The sequence below is a fragment of the Rattus rattus genome, chromosome 8 (assembly GCF_011064425.1).
Source record: "Rattus rattus isolate New Zealand chromosome 8, Rrattus_CSIRO_v1, whole genome shotgun sequence".
NCBI lineage: Eukaryota > Metazoa > Chordata > Mammalia > Rodentia > Muridae > Rattus > Rattus rattus.
This window is the reverse complement of record NC_046161.1, coordinates 80,544,519-80,570,023: the sequence shown is the minus strand read 5'-3', so window position 1 is coordinate 80,570,023 and position 25,505 is coordinate 80,544,519. Positions and strand designations below refer to the sequence as shown.

The 25,505-nt window shown below is 38.2% G+C and overlaps 1 protein-coding gene across 1 annotated transcript in view; it reads right to left on the bottom strand.

Annotated features, from left to right (window-relative positions):
• Positions 1 to 25,505, bottom strand: part of Dop1a (DOP1 leucine zipper like protein A) — a 101,455-nt gene that overhangs the window by 29,417 nt on the left and 46,533 nt on the right. The window contains exons 9-24 of the mRNA XM_032909682.1: positions 24,685 to 24,767; positions 23,538 to 23,646; positions 22,323 to 22,443; positions 20,517 to 20,636; positions 18,685 to 18,799; positions 18,308 to 18,337; positions 17,493 to 17,726; positions 11,943 to 12,561; positions 11,045 to 11,319; positions 9,755 to 9,907; positions 8,448 to 8,545; positions 6,059 to 6,318; positions 2,643 to 4,629; positions 1,636 to 1,747; positions 1,374 to 1,556; positions 25 to 150 (exon numbers count right to left, since the gene is read on the bottom strand). Coding sequence (XP_032765573.1) covers positions 25 to 150; positions 1,374 to 1,556; positions 1,636 to 1,747; positions 2,643 to 4,629; positions 6,059 to 6,318; positions 8,448 to 8,545; positions 9,755 to 9,907; positions 11,045 to 11,319; positions 11,943 to 12,561; positions 17,493 to 17,726; positions 18,308 to 18,337; positions 18,685 to 18,799; positions 20,517 to 20,636; positions 22,323 to 22,443; positions 23,538 to 23,646; positions 24,685 to 24,767 — 4,625 coding nt within the window. The remainder of the gene's footprint in view (positions 1 to 24; positions 151 to 1,373; positions 1,557 to 1,635; positions 1,748 to 2,642; positions 4,630 to 6,058; positions 6,319 to 8,447; positions 8,546 to 9,754; positions 9,908 to 11,044; positions 11,320 to 11,942; positions 12,562 to 17,492; positions 17,727 to 18,307; positions 18,338 to 18,684; positions 18,800 to 20,516; positions 20,637 to 22,322; positions 22,444 to 23,537; positions 23,647 to 24,684; positions 24,768 to 25,505) is intronic.

Below are 25,505 nucleotides of genomic sequence, written 5' to 3'. Positions count from 1 at the left end.
CGTGTTTGCTTATGAACATCATACCTTTGCTCTGGAAGGGGTTTTGCTCTGTCTTCTTTCATTCCACACAAAGGCAATGGCAGCCATGAAATGAACACCATGATTCATTGAAATGGGTCCCAGTAATTCCAGGATTTGTTGTCTCAAGTTCTGAAAGAATGTAAGCATTTTACAAGTAAAATAAGACATGTAAGCATTAACGGCTGGATTAAACATTCAATCCAGTAATTCAGGGACACCTTTTAAGCATGTTAATGCTGCCACTGAGCATGGGAGTGAGTATTTAGCTTTCTGTAGGCCAAGGCAGGCAGATCAGGAGTTCGAGTCAAGCCTCGGCTATTAAATATGAAGACCCTACCTCAAAGGAGGACTTACAATGAGTATTTTAATTTTAAAAAGTAAACAAAAAAGCTGACCAAATTATTTGTCACTAAAATGACAATCACTGTGATTAAATACTAGAAAAACTGGCTTGAAATTAGGTTTTATCTAGTTAAAAAAATTGATGTACTATTTTAATTATAAATTAGGAATATCTTTGCCATTAATGCTGTAATACACATTGTATGTAATTTTACCTTAGAATTTACTTATAAATTAGATTATTAAGTAAAAGATTATGAACCTTTTTTGAGATAGTGCTTTACTATGTAGCACAGGCTAGCCTGAAACTTGCCAGGTAGCTTAGACTGACTTTAAAAACATAGATTCTCTTATTGTCAGCCAAGAATTACTAGCATATGCTATCATACCAGGCCTGATTATAAAATTTTAAGTTATTTGCACATACAGCTGAACTATTTCCTGGGGAGTAGAGGTGGGGAGGTTAGCATGTACTAACATGTCAATTTAAAATGTATTAAATGTTGAAAAAATTTATAACATGTAAAAATGAACTTCAAAAGCATATCAACTGAAAGATACTAGACACAGAAGCCCAAATAGTGTATTAACTCACTTTTATGAAATGTCCAGGGTTGGGGATTTAGCTCAGTGGTAGAGCTTGCCTAGCAAGCACAAGGCCCTGGGTTCGGGTCCCCAGCTCCAAAAAAAAAAAAAAAAAAAAAAAAAAAAAAAAATGTCCAGAAAGATCAAATACATATGGAAAGAAAATGGATTAGTTGTTGATTAGGCCTAGGGATGGGAAAAGTTAGCAGGTGCAAGCAGGCACAAGGGACTTTTCTGTAATGAGAGAAAACTGGATTATGGCAGTTTCACAGTGTATAGATTTGCTCGAAGAACTACTGTTTGCATCCCTTAAAATTGTTTATTACTTAATCTATGGAGTGTCACACACATTAAGTTAACCACACATTTCGAACAAATTCCTCAAATAGACACTTATGCTCTACACACGGAGAGAACTGTCTAACCTTTGTGGCTCCCAGATTGATTGTGGTAACAGATGCAGATGCTGCGAGCCCCATCTTTTCAGAGGCATCGGCCTGGTGCAGTATGCTCCAAAGCAGGGTCACAGAGGACATGATCATGTGAAGGATTGAGAGGATCCCACTGCGGGCTTCAACCAAGTGCTTCTGGTCTACATTGACCAAAAGCTATTAAGCAGAGGAAAAACAGTGTCTTACTAAGTGAAGCCGGTCTCTAAAAAGACTACAAATATTTATGAAGTCTTACTTGATGGTATTGGGTAGTCGGATCCAGCAAGCAGTAATGGATAATAGCTGTGATCCCTTCCAAAAGAGTGAGGATCATATCTGGCGGGATAATTGATGCCACCCACAGGGGCCTGAAAAAAATGTACACCGTAGAAGTTCTATGAAAACATCCTTAACACTGGTAAATGACTGGCACATGCCAGACACACAGGAGGCACTCAGTAAATATGAATAGTAATAAAGGAATATGGCAGGAACTGACTATGTCCTAATCCCTAAGTGAGTTGGTCTAGCTGTACTAGAGTTCTTTTTGGCTAAAGAACTATAAATAAAGTAAACAAATAGAGCCACTGTGACCTTCCTCTACTAGACAATGCCAGGCACAACAGGTGAGGCTTTCCCTAGAGGGAAACCAGACACCAATCTGCTAAACATTTGCCTAACTATTCAAAGATCAATTTTGAATATTGCTGAGATACCAAATTTGCCACCAAACCAGGAAAACAACAAAATTAGATGGGCAAAAATACTTTAAAATTTAAAGCTGACAATTAATTTGTGTCTAGGTAAGATACTAGACAAGGACAGGGAAAACCTTTCTTTTTGCCAGCTGAGTCCAAAGAGCACCTAATTTAACTTCAATACTTGAAAGAAAAAGGCCAGTTTCTCTTCATGTCTATCCTAGATCTTTTATTGATTCTCAGTAAAATACTAGAGCTTAGCTTTCTTATCTTTAAAGATGACATACTATTTAAAACATACTGAAAATGACAATTTCATTTTGCTTGGTTTATTTCTTTGTAGTGGTACAAGGGATCAAATTGAGCAACTTCTGCAGCTAAACCCACTCTACCTAGGGCTATGCCCTGTGTTCCATCCAAAATTTGACATTTAGGGAGTCATATATGTGAAACATGTCACTAACAACAAAGTTAAAAACCAATCCTTATCTATCAGATAACTGTTTTGTATTTGTATTGCTGAATTAGTGTCCAAATTGACAACGAAACTAAAATCAATTATTACCTACTATCAGATAATCCTGTTTCGTATTTGTACTGCTGAATTAGATTATCCAAATTCCTGCACAGTTGTAGTGTCACAGAAACCACGACTCTTTGTAGAACTTTTCCCATGTAAGGCAGAGTAGATGTGATTAGGCCAATCCACTGTGGATGCATCTTGCATGCACAATGCTGATGCAAAGCTCTGATCACGGCACAGAGGAACATGCCTTGACATGTGATGGGCTGAGCATGCAAGTACTGAAGAGAAGTCATGGGCTGATGGGGACTGACATGTTCCAGGTCAGACACAACAAAATCAAAACCTGCTTCACTCTCTTCAGGAATAGTCATCACCCGGTGTTCCAGGACAATTAGCCTCTGAAGCACCCTCAGAAGCTGTGACTGGAGTGTGCTGCCATTATCAAATTCATCCTCTGAGAAATTGATGAGGCTGTCTTCTGAGAAGCCTTCCTCCACAGCAACCATGTTCTTACCTGCTGTTTTCTCACTGTGCCATTTTTGCACACTGAAGATAGATGACAGCAAACAATGAAGAATCACTTTCTGAACTTTGCATTTAGACAGCATGTCAGAGATAAAACTAGGGAACCCCTTTGCAGAGCTCTCTATGACTTTTGCTAGCTCTGTAAAGAGGAGAGTCAAGATTTCTATGCTCATCATTTGCATGTTTCGATTGCCTATTAAGTCTTGGGTAGTGACCTTGACATGAGTTGGGTAATGGCTACGCATGTAGTATAAGCAGAGGGAAATAAGAATTTCAATGTACATGGAACTCCGGAAGTTGTGATTTGAATCCACTGGAATGTGACTATAAAAGTCTTTGCCCATAACGGAGATCCGGTGTCTGGCCAGCAGGTTCTGAAGCAGAGACAGCTGAGGAGTGTATGCATTGTTTACACTTGTTGTTGAAATGGCATTCACAAAAGCAACAGGGCTACTCTTCAAGATGGACTTGATGGCAGAAAAAGCATACAGAGTCCTCGATGAATCATACAACTGCAGATACAGGAGCACATGCTGATAGAGAGGGTGGATGTTGAAGTTGGGAGATTTCCTTGATCCTGGAGAACCCATGTCACTTTCAATTTCAGAAATTTCGCCCTCCCCACAGCTGTACCAGTTCTCTAAGTCCAGGCCGTCACTGAAGAATACATTTGTTTGCTTCAGTTTCTCGCTTGCAGCTTTTTTCTTGTCCTCATCCTTTTTTCTGGCAAGTTTTACTTTGGGTTTTGCACCTGGTTGTTTACCTGATTCCTTAACGATTGTTTCTTTCTCTGAGATTTTTTCTGATAATTTTTCTTTGAAGCTAAATTGAATACTACTGTGACTCCTTTGTCTAGATTTGGTTTCTGAGGAAACAGAAGAATCAGTCAGAGTCTGTGCTGTTCCTGAAATACAAGGTGAGGAGCTATTTCTGGAGATCCCATTGGCCAGGCACTCACAGCCTTCCTCTGTAGACACAGACAGAAACCGAGGGCTGTCATCACTCAGCAAAACATGCTGACTGTGTTGGGGAGCCTGGTCTTCAGTTTTGGTTGCTTCTTTACCTAGATCGAAATCACCACTCTTCGGGGGCAGAGATTCTATTTCTAATTCAGATGTAACTGACGCAGACTCTGCTTCCAGGCCACTCACAACTTTACAGATCAGGTCAAAGACAACTTGTTGAACATCATCATCTGGGGAGCTTGCCTTTGCCAAGTGAGAATCTTCATGAGCACTCACATTCTCAGGATCAACTTCGTAACTAAAGTTGTCTCCGGCAGAAGACTGTGAGCATCCAGAGTCAGAGCTCTGAAGGATTTCCATCTGCTGATCGGGCAGGTCAAAGTCAGACACAACCATTGGAATGGTCTCGCTGCTGGTGCTCAGGAGGGAAAGCCTGTCACTCAACGGATTAACCGTGAGGCTGAAGTTCTCTATTTCATCCATAGTGAGAGGCTTTTCTCCACTTCCTTTGGATGCAATGAGGTGCACTTGGCTTACTGGTATATGACAGATAGTAAAGGAGGAAAACACAAAAGGGATTTAGATGTCTGAAATACACCAAGTACACCAATTCAAACACGGGAATTACTGTTTTCATCATGTATTTACATTCTATGGTTACAATTATAGTTTATTATCTTAGAACGTCTAAGTAGGATGATCACCCAGATGACTATCAGACTTTATAGCTTAATGACAGAATCATTTTAACAGACAGAACATAAAAAAATTGCCTTTTTTCTCTAAAAGAAGATATTATTTAAAATCACAGGTTAAAATTACCTTTTCCTTTTTATAGGTTACTCCTCTTTACTTATACTAGTCTAAAATTTTAAATTATAGCTTAAAGTATCAAAATGTCCCTGATTTTAGTACAAATTCAACAAATACTTATGAACTATGTATCATATGTCAGATCAGAAACCAAGAGAACTTTAAAATGGGAAAAAGACCACAACACCTTCCTTTATTTCATACCATGTAGGGCAGAACTATGCTATGCTTCAGAAAAGGTATTTAAAGCTTTGGCTGTATGCATAATAAAGCTAAATGCTATAGAGGCCTAGCACCTCGGGCAAAGCCTGACACGGATCTCAGAGGAGAAATGAGAACTTAGCAACAGTTAAGAGAATGGCAGGCATGGATCACCTCAATGCTCTGGCAATAAGCGGGATGGTGTAAGTTCTTAGAACATGCACAGGAAGCAGAATAAAAGCTACATAGAGAAGTCAGCACTCAGCAGAAACGCACTAGAAATGGGACAGAAGCATAACTTACAACTTCCACACTTATTAGCTATGGAAATTAAAGTTACAGCCTATGGAACATCAACCACATGATTAGTAAAGTAAGCTGACCTCACATGTTGATTTTGTCAAGAAATAGAGATAAGATAAGATACACTGTCTTTAGGGCACTAAATTATGAGCTAGGGTTTCATGGGGGACTTTCCTCTATGCATTGACTTCATAGCATCAACAATAAAGAGCAAACAAGATATACTAGTCATTGAATTAATCATGACTACAGCTAAAAAATGAAACTTTGAAAGGTAGGTATTACTTTACCTTATACATGAGGAACTTACCATATATAAATGAGCATTACAAGCCTCTCCATAAATTATCTACTGAGCCTTTTCAGGACTACAAACATAAATTCAAAAGTATTTCCAAAGAAATACTACAAACACAGTTGATTCCTCCTCTGAGAAAGTGAATTTATTAAAGACCCATGAGAGCTCAAAGATAGATGCTGAGGAAGCATATATTGACCTAGCTGGATGGGATTCTCACAGATGCAGAAGGGAGGAAATAAGACATGGGAAATAAATGCCAGACATGACTGTCTTGTACTGTTATGGTCACATTTCACTTATTTGAATAACTTATGTCTAACTGAGGTATTATACTCTGTTACATTTACCACTGTTGCAGGTCAAATCTTGCATGAAATGCTTGTCATTCTCCTCCCCTGGGTAACAGGAAGTCTTACTCCAGTAGCGTTCCGCTTGCACACGCTGCACTGAGACCCTCTGAGTTTTTGGATGAAGCAGGAGCAGTAACAAAGGTTCCAGCACTCTTGCAATGTCATGCCTTTGTAGCACCTGGTTCAGCCAGGCTTGTCCCACAGAGCTTGTAGAACCATCTAGACTAGTAAGGCTATCTAACATGATGAACAGTGACCTAAAATAAATACCAGAAATTAAAACACAGAATAAGACACTTTTAATTATGTGAATTTTTCTATAGTTAATTTTTGATAGTTAATAAAACATTTCTCTCTTTTTATATACATTTAAAAATACTTGAAGTATATATTACTTTTACAACATAAATTTTACTTAGTTTTGCTTAGTAACAAATTTCACTGACTCTAAAGTTTCTGCAATCCAATGCTGTTTTCATGATGGCCTACTCTGCTCTCGATTCTCTACAGGAGACAAAAGAATGCATTTAATAAATGACACTCTATAAAAGGTCTGGGATATAGTTTGAAATCAGAACACCCAAGACACAAACCTCCTCTGGAGACTTGGGTGAGCAAGCTAACTTTAATGGACCTCAACTGATTGTCTGTCAGATTCTGACAGGCGGTTGTTTAGTTAGAAACTTCTGTGTAAAGTTCTTTGGCCCAAGGCCTAGTTCATTATAGTTGAACAGCTGGCTCCTTTGAAGATAGTGCTGTCGGCTGAAAAATACTGGTTTATCCAAAGTTAGGTTGCAATCACAGTTAGATTTGTGTCACTTCTGAAGACCTGAAGGTAAGACTGCTCTCTTCTGATACTGTATGAATGTGCTCTGGAATCCATACAAACCTAACACCTAAAGTATGAGTAACTCCATTTGCTTTTAATCTGGATATGCACAATCATCTTGGGAGACTAGATCTTTTTGAAATCATGGGAGGCATTTGCCAGTGTTTTCCGTTAAGGCAGGAATTTGAGAATGACCAACATTTCAACAGTGTGAATCTAGACTAAAAAAGGCTGATGTGCTGCTGTATCCCTGTCACAATACAATGGTGCTTGGCACATGATAGGGACTTGATGTTCAGTGGTTCAGAGAATGAAAGGAAAGAAATAAAAATCTGACTTTTCCTGTTCTGGCCTGAGTGAATGAAGCAGGCTCGTGGGCCAGTGACACCCAGAAATTAAGAGGTTTTTGGAACCTGGGAGGTTGTGGACGGCTGTTCTGCAGCTGTCATCGTGCCACGAAATGAATACATTGAATTGCACCGCAAACAATATGGATATCGTTTGGACTACCATCAGAAAAAGAGAAAGAAAGAAGGTGGGGAGGCCCATGAATGTTCGAAGAAGGCAAAAGAAAGTGATTGGCCTGAAGGCTAAGCTCTACCATAAACAGTGCCATGCTGAGAAAATACAGATGAAAAAGACTACTAAGATTCACGAAAGGAGAAACACCAAGCAGAAGGAAGGCAAGAAGACTCCACAGGGAGCTGTCCCTGCCTACCTGCTGCACAGAGGGGCAGACGGGAGCAAAAGTACTTTTCAACGTCATTAAGCGGAAACGAAAAGGCAGGAAAATGGGAGGTCCCTCTACCCAAAGTTCGTGTCCAAGAAGAAACAGAAGTATTGAAAGTTATTCGAACAGGAAAAAGAAAACAGAGGGCATGGAAGAGAACGGTTACTAAAGTCTGCTCTGTTGGTGATGGTTTAGCATGAAAACCACCTAAATATGAAAGGTTCATTAGGCCAATGGGTCTATGTTTCAAAAAACCCATGTTACACACTCTGAGCTGAAAGGTACCTTTTGCCTGCCCATGCTTGGTGTGAGAAAGAATCCATCATCCCCATTATATACAACCCTGGGTGTCATCACCAAAGGTACAGTTATTGAAATGAACGTGAGCGAGCTGGGCCTTGTGACACAAGGAGGTAAGGTGATTTGGGGAAAGTATGCCCAAGTCACCAACAATCCTGAAAATGATGGGTGCATAAATGCAGTCTTGCTGGTTTGACAGTGACGTCATACAAGTCATTCCACTCACTACTGAAGACTATACATTGTCAGGAAAACACCGCTGTGATCTTTCTGAACTACTAAGCAGCCTTTCCTCATGTGCAGTCATCAAGAAGTATTTATTAAATTGTAAAGAAAAATAAACTATTGCCCAATTTAAAAAAGAAATAAAAATCTGATGGTTAGGTGACACTATCAAGTATTTTCATATAACTTAGATTGTCTAAAGAACTAATAATTTCCCATCTATTGCTCTAGCCAAATTTGACAAAAATTAAGAGACAAATAAAGACCTATGACTATAAAATATGAAAATCAAGCACACCAACCTGTCAAAGGAGCGTGCAAAAGATGACTTATTTACGTGGAGGTCCCTTGTTAGGTGCCAAAGAACTGCGAACCTTGCGTGCGCTTCCATCCTTACTTTCTGAGAGACACGGAGAGCAAATTATTCTCCTATCAACCTAAGATATCAAGTGATTTTAATAAAGCCAGTACAGCTGTCTATAGGTACCATATTCAGTGGGAACAGCACTCAGGTACATACTGCAAATATGCTTTTAGTATATTATATAACTTAGAAGTAGAATCAAACAGATTATTTGCATATAGACAGAATATTCAACCTAGTGGGTCACTCACCGCTGCTGGTTAGCTTTTACTGTGATAATCCTGAGTCATCAGGGAAGAGCCTCCAGTAAGGAATGTCTACATCAGACTAGTTTGTGAGCCTTGTTGTGATTGATAAGTGATCTAGGAGGGCCCAGCCCATTGTGGGAGGTACCATCCCTAGACTGAGTACTGTGGGCTAAGAAAGCTGGCTAAAGCTGGGTGTGGTAGGGTATACTTGTAATCTCAGCACTCTGGAAGTGGAAGTTGGTGGATCTCAGTGAGTTCCAGGCCAGCCAGGGCAAGAGACAGACAGACAGAGACAGACCCTGTCTCAAAAAAAAAAAAAAAAAAAAAAAAAAAAGCAAGCAAGCTCACTGGCTAGCTAAGCTTGTGCCCGTGAGCAGCCAGAGCAGGCTAGACAGCAGCATTCTTCCAGGCTTCTGCTTCCTGTTCCTGCTCTGACTTCCCCCATCCTAATGTGATCTGGAAAAAGAAGTCTTTCTGGGATAGAAGAGTGCTTGCTTTACCTGTGGGCTGGCTACATGGCTTTCCAAGACCTTTGTATTTATATCAAAAACAAAAGTATGTAGAAGTTAATACTGTTTGAACTTTTTCATGGGTATCTTAACTCAGAATTTATAAGTATTAGTAAAAAGGAAATGTTATATGTTAAGAATTTTAAGTATGTCATTTTTCTAGATTTAGATATAATGTAAATAAAACACAGATTCCATCTAAAATTTGATATCTGAACAATTTTGAGAGACTATGGTAAAAGTAAGTAGAATTTGAACACTTTTAGAACAAACATGACTTCTCGTTTACTATTATGCTCTACATGCTTCTTCAGGCGCCAGGCCAGGTGTAACAACTTTCCTAGACAGGATCCTTAATTTATCTTTTGGCATTATGAGCCTGTGTGTGTGTGTGTGTGTGTGTGTGCGCGCGTGTGTGTGCGCGTGTGTGCATGTGAGCACATCTGTGACATATGCACATATGTATGTGCAGGATGAGAAGGACTTACCTTATCTTTATGGGTTAGCTGCTGACTTACAACATCCTCACAGATGCTAGAAGAAGGAACCAAATTATGTAATTGATAAAACAGTTCCACACTCTTCTGATGGTGCTGTGGTGTTCCATCTCCCAGCTGGTCCCATAATGTTAAGGCCACATGCTACAGAAAAGGATGCAAAGGTGTCTACATTATACAGTATTTATAAAAGGAAACTCAGCTGTTCACTTGCTGGTTATCTGCACCCTTAGAACCCTTACGACACATTTAAAACATTCCATTTAGACTTATTTTACATGTGTGACTGTTTTGCTTGCATGTATTTAAGTGTACCACACGTGTGCCTGGTGCCCATAAACGTCAGAACTGTTCATTGCATCCCTTGCAATATGAGTTACAGAGAGTTATGGACACCGTTTGGTGCTCGGTTCTCTGCAAAAGCAACATGTGCTCTTGACTACCGAGGCGACTCTCCAGGCTCATACCCCTTTAATGTTTCTTTTAAAGTCAGAAATTTAACAGGCAGTTTCTGCACAGTCTAGAGAGGAACTTTTTCCATTACTTTACTGATGTTTAATAAAGCTAATACCAAATCAATATGTCACATTCTCATATCAAATTCAATTTTTATAAATGTATATTATAGACTAAAATATAATTCATAGTTCAAATATCCTAACTATTTATGGGTGTTTTCTCTCTTCTGCAGTGCTGAGAATTGCAACACAGCCTCATGTATGCCGGGTAAATGTGTTACCACTCAGCTACATCCCAAGCTCATGGACTTCTGTGAAGTCAGACTTAGAGCTCCATGTGTTATCATAATCTTTCCTCTATGCCACTGATGAGAAGGCAAGCGTCTTCAGGGCTTACCATAATACTATAGAACAGACTCTAGTCTAGGAGGAGGAAGTACTAGGTAGGTGTAATGACTTGAAATTGGCTTTAGAAACTAACTCCTGAGTGTACACAGAATCCAGCTGTAAGAGGCAGTGAGCAAGAAATCACCCACACCGCTGTGGTAAATAAGACTGTGCATTATTGTTCTTGAAGGACATAGTATACCAAAGGAAATCAAAAAACACAAACTCAGAACTTGTCACAGAGTTTCAGGAAAAGATGGATTTGCTTTATTAAAAAAAAAAGATCACATCCACTTATGCTGGAAATATCTACTGTATAAGTGAGCTCTCATCTTTAGTTGAAACTCTTCCCTCCCTTATGTCAGTGCCCCAGGTCAAGCATCATGCATGTAAGCATTATCTTAGTCATGTATAATCTGGACTTCTTGGCATTTACCTTGAAAAATTCAGTCTTCTCAGCTATATACCTCAGATTGCCCTGTGTGAGGGGAGGTCTAATAACCACAGCCACTCTTCCTTGGTTTGGACTTAAGGGTTGTGCAGGCTCCATGCTGTTGATGTTTTCTCCAGTGACCATGGCAACAGACTGAGTCAGGCCCACCAGGTCCATGACTAGAGACACAGCAACACTCTGTACACTGAAATCACTTGCTTGGCTGCAAGCACTCATCAGAGTCTGAAGCCACTGTGGAGGGTGGGCATGCTCACAGTCTGAAACGAAAGACAGCAGTAAACAGTTCTGTAGCCTTAAGTTAATTTCAAAAGGACAAATAACTCTAGGCCTTGATCTGTTAAAAACATGGTGTCTAAATTAGGTAGAACTTAAAAAAAAATAAGCTACCTTTTAAAGATATATACTTTCATGTGCCAAGTAATACAATCTATGTTCCTATCTTTAGAAGCACTTTATCAACAAATATTATCTAAGGCCTACTGTCCTAAGCTTGCATATGTAAAAATTAAAGGAAACACATGTAACTGTAACATAAGAGAGGAAGGTAGTGAAATTAATGTTATATCGTTTCTCCAAAACTTTCACTTTTAGCTTCTAACTTTCTTGCCAAAATGTGAAAGCCATGCAAATCATGTAATCCTCTAACAGCAACTTTCCATGGCTACTTCATTCAGGTTGGAGAAATGGCTCACTGAGGAAAGGCACTTGCCACTAAGCCTGAAAATCTAAGTACAATCTCTGGAACCTAAATAGTGGAAGGAGAAACAGACAGACAGACAGACCGACACTGCATAAAATACTGAACTTCATAAACAGCACACACAGAGACACACAAACATGCTGCATAAAATACTGAAATATAAATAGCAGAGAAAACTACCAGTGTCAGGTTTCTCAGAATGTGACTCTGATGTATGGTTTCCCTCTGCAATGTAGACTGGGAAACTTGAGCACTCTAAGAAGAGCTGACAGGCAGCAAGGAAGGCAGAAAGGTATTCTTTGGATGTTTTTGGTGTGTGTATGTTTCTTTCTTTTGCATCCCCTTGGGAATCCCTGTCCCATTTTGAAGTCTCTCTTTGTATTCGACTGAGATCGCCCTGATGGTCTGCAGCCGAAGCTTGAGGAAAGGAGTCACTGTGAAGAATGTAGAGGTGGATGAGTCTGGAAAGAAACTGCTGGACATACTCCAAGCAGCATTGCATTGCAGTCTTCTGTACTGCCTTCCCCGTTCGGCCTGCTGCCCCCTGAGTGAGGGTGGAAGGTGGCTGGATGATGGTTTCTTCAGAACCCACTGTGGATGCTGTTTCTGTCTCTGAAGATGTGCTGCCAATTGGGATGGTGGCTGTCCCCTGCCCGTTCAGCTCTCTGTCAAGGTCATCAGTCCGTTCTGCTTGATACTGTATAAACTCAGTGAAACCACTTTCTGATGATCGACTACTTGGTGGGTTTTCCCCATCTTCAAATACTTCAGTAGGATTTTCCATAGAAACTGATGATACCTGATGATTTTAAACAAAGCAAATGGCTGAGTAGGAACATAGATACTAGGAACTAGAAAGGGTGATCTTTTCAGAGACAGTTGTAGACTCCTTACATATAGCTCAACTTTACATGGATCAAAGGAGTTCTTAAATTGACTAATATTTTGCTGATAATCAATAGCAAACAGAAATAGGTTCCAATGAATATATTCAGATAAACTCATCCACCAAGTACTTATCATTCACTCTATAATAAAATAAGGCTGGCTTTATTTAATGACTTGACTTTTCAGATAAGGTCTTCTCGCTTACCCAGGCTCAATTCTAACTAACACTCTCCTGTCTCTAAGTATCAGTAGAGGCGTGTGTCACCATACTTGTTAGGTTTCTGAAGTAAAAATACATATATGCGTAGATGTTTAGGATCTATATCCTTGTTTCAAATAACTATTTCATCTTCTTCATGAAAGAATCTTCCTTAATGTCCAAACAATGTAAAGAATGAAGAATACAAGATTAAAAAATCTTACATTTTAAGTATTAGAAATAAAATCTAACAGAAGACATGTTTGGGACCAGATGAATGAGAATCTCTGTTGAAGTATGATACACTATTGTATTCCCGTACACCTATGTTTCTTTTGTGAACAGTTACTCAGCTCATACCATGTTTGGACTATAGGTTAGGCAGAAGGACCAGTGGGAAGAGATCAGAATCTAGAATGAGATAACAGTAATACAGACAACCATTCCTGGAATAGAGGTGGAATTAAGTATTGTCTGGTTTTGTTTAAATTAAGTTATGCATATCATGTTTGGTTACTGTGATAGAGGATGATCTGAGTAAGATCATAAAATGTTTTCTTATTAATATATCAACTAAATAAACACTCTTCTACTTAAAGAAAGGCTTGGCCCTGTGTTTCCTGTTTTTGTGAATAATACCACAATTTGTTAAAACCAAGAAGATGGAAGCCTAAAGTCACTGTTGGTATTTCTCAACTCCTCCCTTTTCAACTTGCCTTATAACACATCCGTCTGGTGGCTAAGGGTGTGAGCTTTAAGTTAGCTAGGCCTGTGCCATGAACTTGGTAGTCTTCAAATTTCCTAATTTGTACACAGCATTGCCCCCTTATCTGCAAGGGAAATATCCTAAGAATCCTAGTAGGCGCCTAAAACTGTGGTTAGTACTGAAAACGTCATAACTGACTTTTTCCTATACATACAGACCCATGATAAGACACAGAAGAGATTAACAATAGTAATCATATACAACGATTCTACATCAGAATAAGACTAACATGGATGTGGACTCTCGCAAAACAACTTATGGTAGCACAATCATTTTTCTTAGGATGATGTGACAGTGTGATGTGAAATGAGATGGATGGTGTGGGCACTTTGCTGTAGTATTAACATAGCTATTTCATAAGGGTGGCTTCAGCAAGCACACAGAAGGAGTCCATCTGATAACCAAGAGAAGGAGATGGATAGGTAACAGATCACCTAGGTAAAGATGCTTTACATGCTGAATAGGACAATGCAAGATTCCAGTATGCTATAAGGAATAGCTGCACACAATTTAGGACTTACAAATTATTGTTAGAATTTTCCTTGTAAAACATTAGGTCCACCATTGACTATTCATGGGCAACTGAAATTATGGAAATGAGAGTATTTATAAAAAGGACTTCTGTACCAAAAAGTCCTAAGTTTTACAATTGGTTTAAGAATTACATAGTAGAATACAGAAGGCAGCTGGCACAGTACTTAGAGCTCTGCAAGCACACAATGTTAGTGATCTGATTTTCCTTACCTATCTTACTACAGTGTCTTGTAAACTGTGTTCCTAAATGTACTTCTTCATTTACCCACATCCTGTTGGCCCACCTTAACCCCGCCTCTCACCTGCACTACTGCAGGTCTCCCCACATCCATTTTTGTTTCTCAGATCCATACTCCACACTGCGGCCAGAGTAAGTTTCTAAAACATGTATCTTATTTTGGCACTTGCCTTTTCCCCTTCTTTGTCTTCCCATTGTGCCTAAGACAAAGAATAAAAGCCTTAGTATAGCAGACAAGGCTCTGTTAACCTGGCCCCTGCCTTGCATAACTGCATCATCAAGTGCATGCAGCTCTTTTTGCCTTAGGCCTTTGCCAACATTCCTTCCTGTCACGTGCTTCTCCACCCCAAAAACAACTCTAGGGCTCCACTCAGATATTTCTGCTTCAAGAAAGTCACTGACTCCCAGCTAGGCCAAGTCACTCTCCTCTTCATCCTACATTCCTACCCCCAATTTGTCCCTACATTAATAATTATACATATTAATTCAATTGTAATTAAATGTGTAATCACTTGTTTAATGTGTCTCTTAGCTTGAAGGAAAGGGGTGAGAAGTAGAGACTGTAAGGCAGTTCCTAAAAGCTATTGAATGAACAAAGTCTATGTTTCAAAGACAGACAACTGAAGTTCAGGGAGGTTAAAATAAACTTGCCCAAGGTTGCAGCAGAAAAGCTAAGTAGTTAACCGAGGAGCCTGGAGAGGGTGATTTTCTACTGACCACGGAATTACTATGTACAGAACATCTTCTCATATTACAGTGTCAAAGTCTAGAAGCTAGCAATTGAACTTATTTGCTTATCAAATTGTATTATCAAATTTAGGCTTATTTCCTATTTCTTTTGAAAGACAATTCACCATCTAAAATGATGTACTTTTTGCAGAAAAATACTTATTCAGATAATAAAACCATCATTAGCTTATTCCCTTAAACTTATTTTTGTATTAATACAAAGAAAGACACTAAAGTAATAAAATTTAGTCTATGAATTCAATTAAAACTTGCATATGTGCATTATAGTTATAGTTTAGGCTACGTTACATGGCTATATAATTACTTTATGAAAAATTTCTTTCTAAAAAAAAAGAAAGGGTATTTTGGGCATTTGAGTAGTCACCCAATAAAATATTATAAAAAGTACCAAGTGCCATGGGGCCAAACGGCTCACAACTGTTAAAAGGAGCAGCTCTTCACATACATGTCAAAGAGAGTGGAATATAGAAATAGCCTCAGCCTGAAACACTGTCAGTTTTCATAGGTCCAAGGTTTGATCACTGTACTTGAGGGGACAAAATCCATGCTGGGAGCATGAAAGAGGAAGGGAGGATGGATGGAAAGATGGATGGATATGGGAGTCCTAGTCATGGTAACAAGTTGTTATCATTTAGACTGTTTTATTTATTATATTGCATTTAGCTGAACACGGATGCATCTGTCTCACCTAATGATCATCAGTAAAGGTCTTCAGACCTTCAATAAAGGTTCACATATTGAACATGTTACTGAAAAAAATGGCGTGTCTTGTACAATTCCCATAAATCTTATTCAGCTGCAACATTAATTCAATGCCTTTTAGTTTTATTCCTAAGAAAACTCTTAGAGCACAATGTAAGGACAACAACAAAAGAACTTTCCTACACATAGTAGAGACAGAATATAAGTAGGTGACAGGCTGGAAGGCATTAGAAAAATGCTTTCAGTTTATGTAGTATAACCCCAGTATACTTAAACTTAGCAAAACTTCCTAGTTTCACTGCATCATCAAGAATACATTTGTAAAGAATGAGAAAAGTGTTTCGGGATTAACAGCTGGTGAGAAGGTTGTACATACCTCAAGGTTTATTTTGCAGGGAAGAAAAATTGGTTATCTGAAGAAAAGAGGCAATCATACAGCCACACAATTATAAATAAAAAGACCTGATTCTTCAGGAATTTTCAAATATTTATATTTACATAGGACAATGTGACTATGCACATTTAATTTAATGCAATTAACATGTAACTCAAGTGAATATCTTTGTTCATACTTTATTAGCTCTAGTTTTTAACTTTTACAGTTATTTACTGTGTATGTACGCTTGTATGAGTATGTGTGCGGAGGTCACAGCACAAAGCCTGGGAGTCAGTTCTTCCCGTTTCCATGTGGATCTGAGGATTTAACTCAGGGCATCAGGCTTGACAGCAAATGCTTTTACTCACTGAGTTATCTTCTGGCCCTTGCTAGATAGAGATTTTAATATAAGTCTAAAAAGAGTTAAATCACTGATTTTTCTATAAGAATTTCATTGGTATTAAAGTATGTCAATGGTACAAGACATTAAAATTATATATTACAAGCTTAGATATTACAGATATGTGTTTATATATGGTTTAATTTTACTAAATTTTAAAGAGAATATTGAGCACATGAGTACTTGAAAATAAAAAAAGGTTCTAAATTTCAAGAAAATCATGCCAAATTTTTGTTGTAATGAAAGAATCAATAAAATTTATACATAGGCTTCTTAAACAAACAGGTAATGTCTATGTATTTACTGGATACTTACTAGATACTATGTATTTACTGGATGGAGCTAATGTGGCTTAGGCACTAAAATTTCAAAATTAAAATAAAAAGAATACATAGCTATTACTAAACAAAGCATGTCTGGGACAACTTGGATATGACTGCAAATTTTCATATATAAATTTTATATATCAATACAGATCAAGAATTCCTGATAAAATTTCGCTAGCTGTAAAAAGATGTTCTAAAAATAAAATGTTCAGTATATTCTGAAGACAGGACAAAAAGTAAAGGATCATACTCGTTTTCCTGACATCAATTTTATATATATTACATACTGAAATGACAATACATTTGTTATATTGGGCTAAGTAAAACAATATCACATATTCCTTTTAGTGTGACAATTGGAAATCTTTAAATTTCTAAAATTAGGTGTCACATGTATTTTATTTCTACCACAAAGCACTAACATAGACAGTCAAACTATACAATGACCACAACCACTTTGATTTTAGAAAGATTCACTGATATTCAAATGACTTAACTCAAAAATGTTCTGCCCTAAACTGATCTGATAGCAAGAACTCTGCTGAAATTACCTTTTTGTCTTCCCACTCCTTGACTGCACTGTTCTGCCCACTTGGAAACTGTACCACACCTCCAGTGCCAGCAGATAACAGTGGGGGCTGAACCTTGCTAAGGATCTTTGAGCAGAGCCTCAGAGAATCTGTGAGCTCAGACAAGCGCAATGTCTGGAGATGGCTTGTCAAGGCAGAAATCATCCTGAGCAGTAACTGGGGCAAGTGTTCTGTCTGGATTTCAATATAAGTCTCCTGAAAATAAAAGAATGTTGAAAAAATTAATGTATGATATAAAAGTCAGAGCTATTTTAATCTATACAAGGCTCTATTTTTGCTCATGTTTTACAGGTATCATGCTTTTAACTAAGAGTTCACTGGCATTTTAATACTGATGATTTAAAATCTCTGTTCCTAGGTCTGCAGAGCTGGCTCAGTGTGTAAAGTGCTTGCTATGCAAGCATTAAGACTGAGTTCGGATCCGAGCACCCACATTATATCCAGGTGAGGTGATGCACACCTGTGATCCCAGTGCTAGGGGACAGGGAGACAGGCAGACTGAAGGGCAATAATCAACTTTAGTCTAACTGGCAAACTTCAGGGACCCTGTCTTAAAAAATAAGGTGGAGAGTGATTAAGAAAGACACACCCAATGTTGACCTCCAGCCTCCGCAGGCACAGATCATCACATTCACCCCGCCCCCCCACCCACAAATTCTCAATCCAAGTACATCAAGCATATATAATTGAATACCCTAGTTTTATGTGCTATATTACTGAGATTCTAATGAATGTGAATAAAATCAGTCAAAATATAAACAGGCTAAATGCCATACCTGACACAGCACCCTCATACTTCTAGTAGGCTTCAAAATGAGAAAGCAAAGAGTTGAGGAGAGAAAACACAGGGCAAACATTTCCAATAGTCTTCACGTAATAGAAAGAATTGTTAACAAATGCAGCATTAGAATTCCACCCACTAAACATTAGATTTTACAACATGCAATTAGAAAGTAGATTCTATGTATTCTATATATACATGCTAAGAAGACAAAAATATTTAGAAAATGTTATGGAAAAAGCTATGCCTAAGAAAAAACTTAGTTTTAAAGATGGAATTTATCTGTAGATGAGATTTCTGTTCATCATGAAATATATAATCTATGCTCTTAAAATTATTTTGCTTTTTTTTTTTTTAACAAGACAGTCTTACCAAGGAGACTATATCCAACAAAAAGTCCACCAGTGAGCAGAAACTAGTCAGTTGGAACTCAGACGCATCACTACTGTCTCCAGGTCCAACCTCAAGTCTGGCGTGCAGTGTCCTCCTAAAACAGAAAAAAAAATGACTTTATCAACACACTATCATATGATAGGAAAACATGTCACTACATCACCTAATAAGGTTCAAGTCAAGACTGGGACACACAGTAATATTCATTCTTGCTGCTCCAGGACACTGCCATATTGCTTCCATGGAAAATTCTCAAAATGAGGTTCCTATAATTTCACCCCATGATTCCAAGTGTTCTGAACGTAACACACTTGTTGAGATCTGCACTGTGTCACCGTGGATGTGTCTCCTTGTAGAAATTGATGCTTTATTGATTTCTAAACTGAGACACTTGGTTTACAGTGTGCTCTGCTAGATAGCTGTTATACCAATGTATGCTCCTCATATCTGGAATATAATTCTTTTTCAAGGTCTGAGACTAAACATCATGTTTTACAAGAAGTTTCTTCTGATCCAAGATGAGACCCAAGAAACACTGATATTAACCCATATTAATCATATTTGACCAAACATTGCCCTGTAGTCTCAGGATACAATTATATAATCTTTGACCAGTAACAAACATAAAGAGGTAGAAAATTAAATAAAATCAATGGATAGTATGGGTATAGCTGATTCTGTGGAGTAGTTTGAGGGAGTGAAGGCTACTGTGAGGTGAGTGGCCCTCACAGGACCATTGAGAAGAGCAAAGGAGGCAGAGTAGATACATAAAGAATAGCACAGCAAAGGCTAAGCAGCACAGAAGGGAGTTAATGTTCAAGACATAGTTCATGTTAGCTGAAAAAGCATGGGCGTGTATGGTGAATACAGAATACTTAATACAGAAGGGTGGACATATGTATAGAAGACACAGAGTATAGCAAGGTGGGAAAGATACTCATAAATTCCTCCATCCTTATACCTTAACCTATGAGGCATTTTCAATTTTTAATTTATTCCTGGGGCAGACACATATGTATCTTATCTGTTCTACTATAAAGTCCCTGAGGTCAGGGACTATCTAATATGCCTAGCACAATGCTTTTCCATTGGGTCCTCAACCTCTGCCAACTAGACAAGAAAGTAAATCTCTGAATAATTAAAGGAGTTCATACATCTACAGTCCTAAATGCTTCTAGACTCAAGATTGGACATGCTTACTTTTTGACTCCATGTTCCCCATGCTTTAGAACTTAATTAGGTTGCAAAAGGACTGGGCTGAGAGTTGGAATAGACTTCACTCTTCCCCACTAGTATCCTAGGGATTTAGACCGTGTTGAGCTTTCTATTCTAAGGTGTAAAGTATTTATTATTGCTCATCAGTGACAATGTGGGATGCTTCTAAGTCTGTGGAACCACACAGCAATTCTATTACTCAGTATGAAAACTTCTGGAAAGTGTGTTGATGCAAGCTGCTTTCTTCTCTAGCCAAGGACAGAGGGGCTGCTGCAGGCCAGAAAAATGAACGTTTTCATCTCACTGCTACATGAATAATCACCTCTAAGCTCTTTTGTAATGTGAACATATATGACCATACATGGAGATATTATCTTTATCTCCCTATCTCTCTCTCTCTCTCTCTCTCTCTCTCTCTCTCTCTCTCTCTCTCTCTCTCTCTCTCTCTCTCTCTCTCTCCTAGATTGACAAGGTAAGTTTAGATTATGGGTATGTAACAGTTTTCAGCAGGAGTAAAATGTATAAAAAACATTTTAAAAAGTTGAACATTAGCTTTAGATGTTACTAAACTGTAATACATGAAGCAGTTAACCTACCGACAGCATTCTTCGAACCAGCGTGCAATGTAATCCCACATATAATAAGGTTCAAAGGAATTAAAAAGAAGATTCGCAGTTTTAATCAGCTCAGCTGTTTTCTTGTTTTCCCTTAATTTACTAAAAAAGAAAAGAAACCGAACAAGTAGAAATATTATTAATGTGTTTTTCAAAACTGAGTGTAGTGTTATTGGGGCGGTCCACATTACTAGAATACTGCCAGGTTGGAGGCAATGGTGACATTATCCAGTTCCACTCTGTCACGTTACGTAGAACTACTTTTCAGAACTTGAGTTTGCAAAATTCACAAGAATGATAATCAGAATCTGTTTAACAGATTCTCTGCATAGTAACCCACAAGAGACCAGGAAAGGCAGGTTCCCTGTTCCTCTTTGGAGACATGCTTCTGTCCTCTGTAAGACAGTTGTGCTTGAGACTCTCCTGCCTATGCCTCCCATGGCCAGATGCTGGGATCACTACAAGCCTGAGCTCCTTGGGGACTCTTAAGTGTGCAGCTGTTAATTTAGCATCAATATTTTTTGTTTCTGTTGGCACATACACACTGAATTGTGATGTGCTTTCAGCAGCCTTCCTGCTATGGGATCTTGCTGACTTTTCTACACTAGTCAGGGTTTTCTTCAAAGGATAAATTATGACCAATTTTTGACTAGTCAAATGATAAAATTTAGCTTGAAAACCAGTAAGGTGCTGGGTATGTAGCTCAGTGGTTCCTCTCCAGGTCCCATCTGAGCAACAGCAAGAAAAGAGAACACGTAAAGCACGGTCCCTGTAAACTGCTCATTACAGAAGTTCCCAGGAACAAATGGCATTGCTTCACATGGGTCCCCTTCGGTTTATCCCTTCCCTATTTCTCTCCTGTCCTTTCTATAACCAGACACTGTCGGTACAGCTGTCAGGGAGGAACAAACAGAACTAATACACTCCCTAAGATAATACAAATTCTCAAGTACAGAGTACAGCAACTTTTCTAACAAAAACGTGAGAGCTATATCATCAGAAATCATGTGTATATGTTTTACATACATATAAAAGTATGGTTCAGGCAAGTTAAGGGTATTACCCAATTACCACCAAAGAGTCAATAATGAAAGGCAAACAAACCAAACCAAACCAAAACCAAAACCAAAAAACAACTGTAGTCTTGGAGCCTTTGTCCTATTATAGCAGCAGTAATTTTAGAAAAGTGATCCACCTAACACAGAAAAACAGGAAAAGACTTTGTCAGCAAGTCCAAGTCTTATTAACTGACATGTGTCAGCCTCCCCTGAATTTAAATTAAATTCTCTGGGGCTATTATTTTCACAGTAACTACTGACAGTTTTTCCTGCTTAGCTTGTACATGTGCTCATTTATTCTGTGTGTGTATGACAAGTGCATGGCGTAATGAACACGTGGAGGTTAGAGGAATGGTTTTGCTTCTCTACCATATGAATCCATTGGATAGAACTCAAGAATCTGGCTTGGAGCCAAATGTCTTTCTTGAACCTCTCAGCCATCTTGTCAGCCCAACTATGCAACATTAATTTCCAGAACTGGTATAATTAAGAATCAATCAAGTAATCAAATAATGATTACTGTCTTGTTTAAACTACCTTTTTGAATGAGTACAATTAATTAAGATACTTCATTCTACAAAAGTGATAATTTTATTTATCATAACATAAACTTGAGTAAAATCCCTAGCCATAACTAATGTCATTATATGAATTCATGTAGTCGAGTCCATTTCATAAGTACTAATAAATGGGGCCATCTTTAGGCCTTGCTTAGTTTTTAGTCCTCTACCTGCTTAGCTGAGCACGGTCCTTGCTGAAGGGTGGCTCCATCTGAAGATCCAGTTCTGCTTTGCACTGAGAATACAGAGTTCTAAACACCTCAATCAGAACATCTTCTAGAATTACAGGTCCTAAAATTAATATACAGCAAATTATAGGCAGAATTAATGTAAGACTAGCAATTCACGATGACCTGAAGAATGATCCAATTGAAGCATGCTTTGAAGAAAGTACTCTTTCCCCCTAGAAGCTATGCTGAACAGTGTGTTTTAAAACATGGTCTAATATAGTACGTAATGGGGTAAATGTCTATTTACAGTAAAGGGTCACATTAATAGACGTGACAAGATCAGGAAATTGATTTAGTTCAGTCTTTGTGACTTTTGACAGGCTCTTTAGTTTCTCAGTCTTAGTTTACTCATCCCAAACGAGAACAACACCAGGCTCACAGGACAGTCTAGACAGCTTGCAGAAATCTCCAAGATGCACTGTGCATCTGGAAGGATGACTTCCACACCAGTGCTGTTGCTAAGTCAGTCTCGAACTCAGAAGGATAAGTCTGTCTGTGTCACAGTTCCTCCTACTCTTTAAAAAACCCTCTCAGCTTCATCACAGTCACAGAATCCCTAAAAATGACCCTGCTGAAGTTCTTCACACTTGCTATTTTCATACTGAAAATGTTCACTTTTAAGAGTTGATTTATAGCATACATGTCAAAACACTTTAATAATTAGAAATTTTACATAATTTATAATAGCAAAATGCAAAAATGTTTTTCTTAATTTATGTTAAACACTACAGTTAATTCTCTAGTAAATCTGATATATAATATACATATAATGAAGGAGGGTACAGAACAGCAACAAGAAGACTATGGAGGAAATAATATATGACACAGATTTCTGTTCCAGTTCTCACACTGTATGAACTATAAGTCAATTACAATAGATAAAAAATGTCTCCATTTCAGAGAATAATGATTAAGAGTCTGAGATGACATATTTTAAAAAATGACTTTGTTGCCTAACACAGTGTAAAGCATAGGTCTTCTGCTGACATAAGGGCAGCCGCACACCTGTAACATCAGTAAAGAAATTGTTAAGAATCCATATTTAAAACCCATTTCAAAATAGAGCAACTTTTCCAATGTCTTCAACTTACTTTTATCATGAGACAATACAAAAGGGTATGTCACCTCATGTTTTGGGACAGCAGCAAATATTACCTAGTTCAGGTTTGTCCAATAAACTGATTAAAATACGAAAAGGTTTTAGATCCTGCATGAGAGTGCTTTCTTCTCCAAATCCATTCACTTGTAAGATTCCCACCATGGCCTTAAAAAAAGAAAAGCATACTAGTGATGTAGAAACTAGCAATACTTTGAATAAAAACAACTTTTAAGTATATCCATCTGAAGTGCAGGTTCACATGCTCTGTGCTATTCTGACTGATGTCCTCTTTCTGTGCCAGGAAGAAAGATACCAAGCTCATCTATTAAGACAAAGCACAGCGCTTCCATTATTTTCACTATTAGTCTGTTATTTATTCTTGAGATAAGTAAGGCCTACTATAAAGACTGGACTGATAACAAACCCGTCATCCTCCTGCTTCAGTCCTCTGAGTGCTGGGGCTACAAGTGTTTACCATTAATCTGGATCAGGAATTTTCACTGGAAAAAAAAGGAAAGTGAAGAGAAGTGTATTGAGAATTTGAGTGTTGTCCCTCTAGATGTGGACATTTCTGTTTTGGACATAAATTTCAATTATGCCATCTTATCACCAAGGGATCTGCTATGTAATGATCTTCTTAGTTACTTAAATTTCAATATACAATTTCCTTCATTTAAAAATGCTCCAAGCTGCACATGGTGTACACTTGTAATCCCAGCACTTTAGAAGCTGAAGCAGGTAGGTCATGAGTTCAAGGTCAACTGTGCCACACAGCAAGATCTTGTTCAAAATCAAATACCTAAATAAAGAAAAATGCTTGAGCAATCATTTTTAGAATATTTTGAGGCATCTTAAATAAATATATTAGGAAATAAATAGATGATTTTAATGTTTCTATGTGAGTTGCAGTCTTACCATATCTAGCCTGCAAAAGCCTAACCACCTGAGGTTTTATAGGAAATTTAAGTCCCGGGCAATCTTTGAAAAGACCCAACTTTCACAGGGCAGACAGGTAAAAGCGGCCCTCTTATGGAGTCCAGCCATGATCACCATTTTGCAGTAGCTGTACGTGTATTACAGTCATTCTTTGGATGTTTTTGAGTCTTGTCTTGACTTCTTCAATTATGAATTCAGTTAGAACAGAACTTTGTCTTAGGCTTTTTCAATGGGAGGGAAGCAAAGAATGATGAAAGGAGCTGTTACCTGGACTAACAGTTCTTTTGAAAAGGTTGTAAAATAGTAAGTGGCATGTTCTTCCGGATTACTGTGCCGTGTGCTCCTGGGTCCTATGATAGCACCGTTGTTATCAAAACCTCCATGGGAATAAATCACAGAAGTAATTAAAATGGAAGCCTTAACAGTGTTGTTCACTAAATGCTAAAATATCTCAAAAACAGCACTAAACACTTACCCAATTAGTAGCCCATTCATTGTCAGCAAGAGAGACCATTTTAGATAGTTTAATAAATGAGTTTAAAAGATGAGTCTAATAGTATCCTTCCAAAGTTAGCCTCTTATTTTACCCCAAATCTTACAGTGACAAAACCGACAATTTACAACATCCAAGTTAATGTATCAAGTGTCCTTTCACTCTAGTAAGAGGCTGTGAGGACAGGCAAACGACTCGTACAAAGGTTGAAGATGATGCGCACGTAATGCTCTGTGGCCTAAGTGTGCAGTGTCGCATTCTGGAGTCACCTGTGAGACAGTGGTACTTACTTCTTATGATTCATTGGTGACTTTCAAGTTTTGGAATTTAGTCATAATTTTGATTATTATTCTTTTTAATAAACTAACATTAAGTATAATCATAGAATTTATAAGAGGAAAAAATCTTGTTAAAGTGAACATGACTTTATGGATTAAAATAGCTGGTTCAATTAACAGGCTTAAGAAACTTGCTCAAAAATTTCATCATTAGTAGTCCCTCCACCTGGGTTGGTCACCACCATCATCATCATTACCACTGTCATCGTCATCGCGAGCGCGTGTGTGTGTGTGTGTGTGTGTGTGTGTGTGTGTGT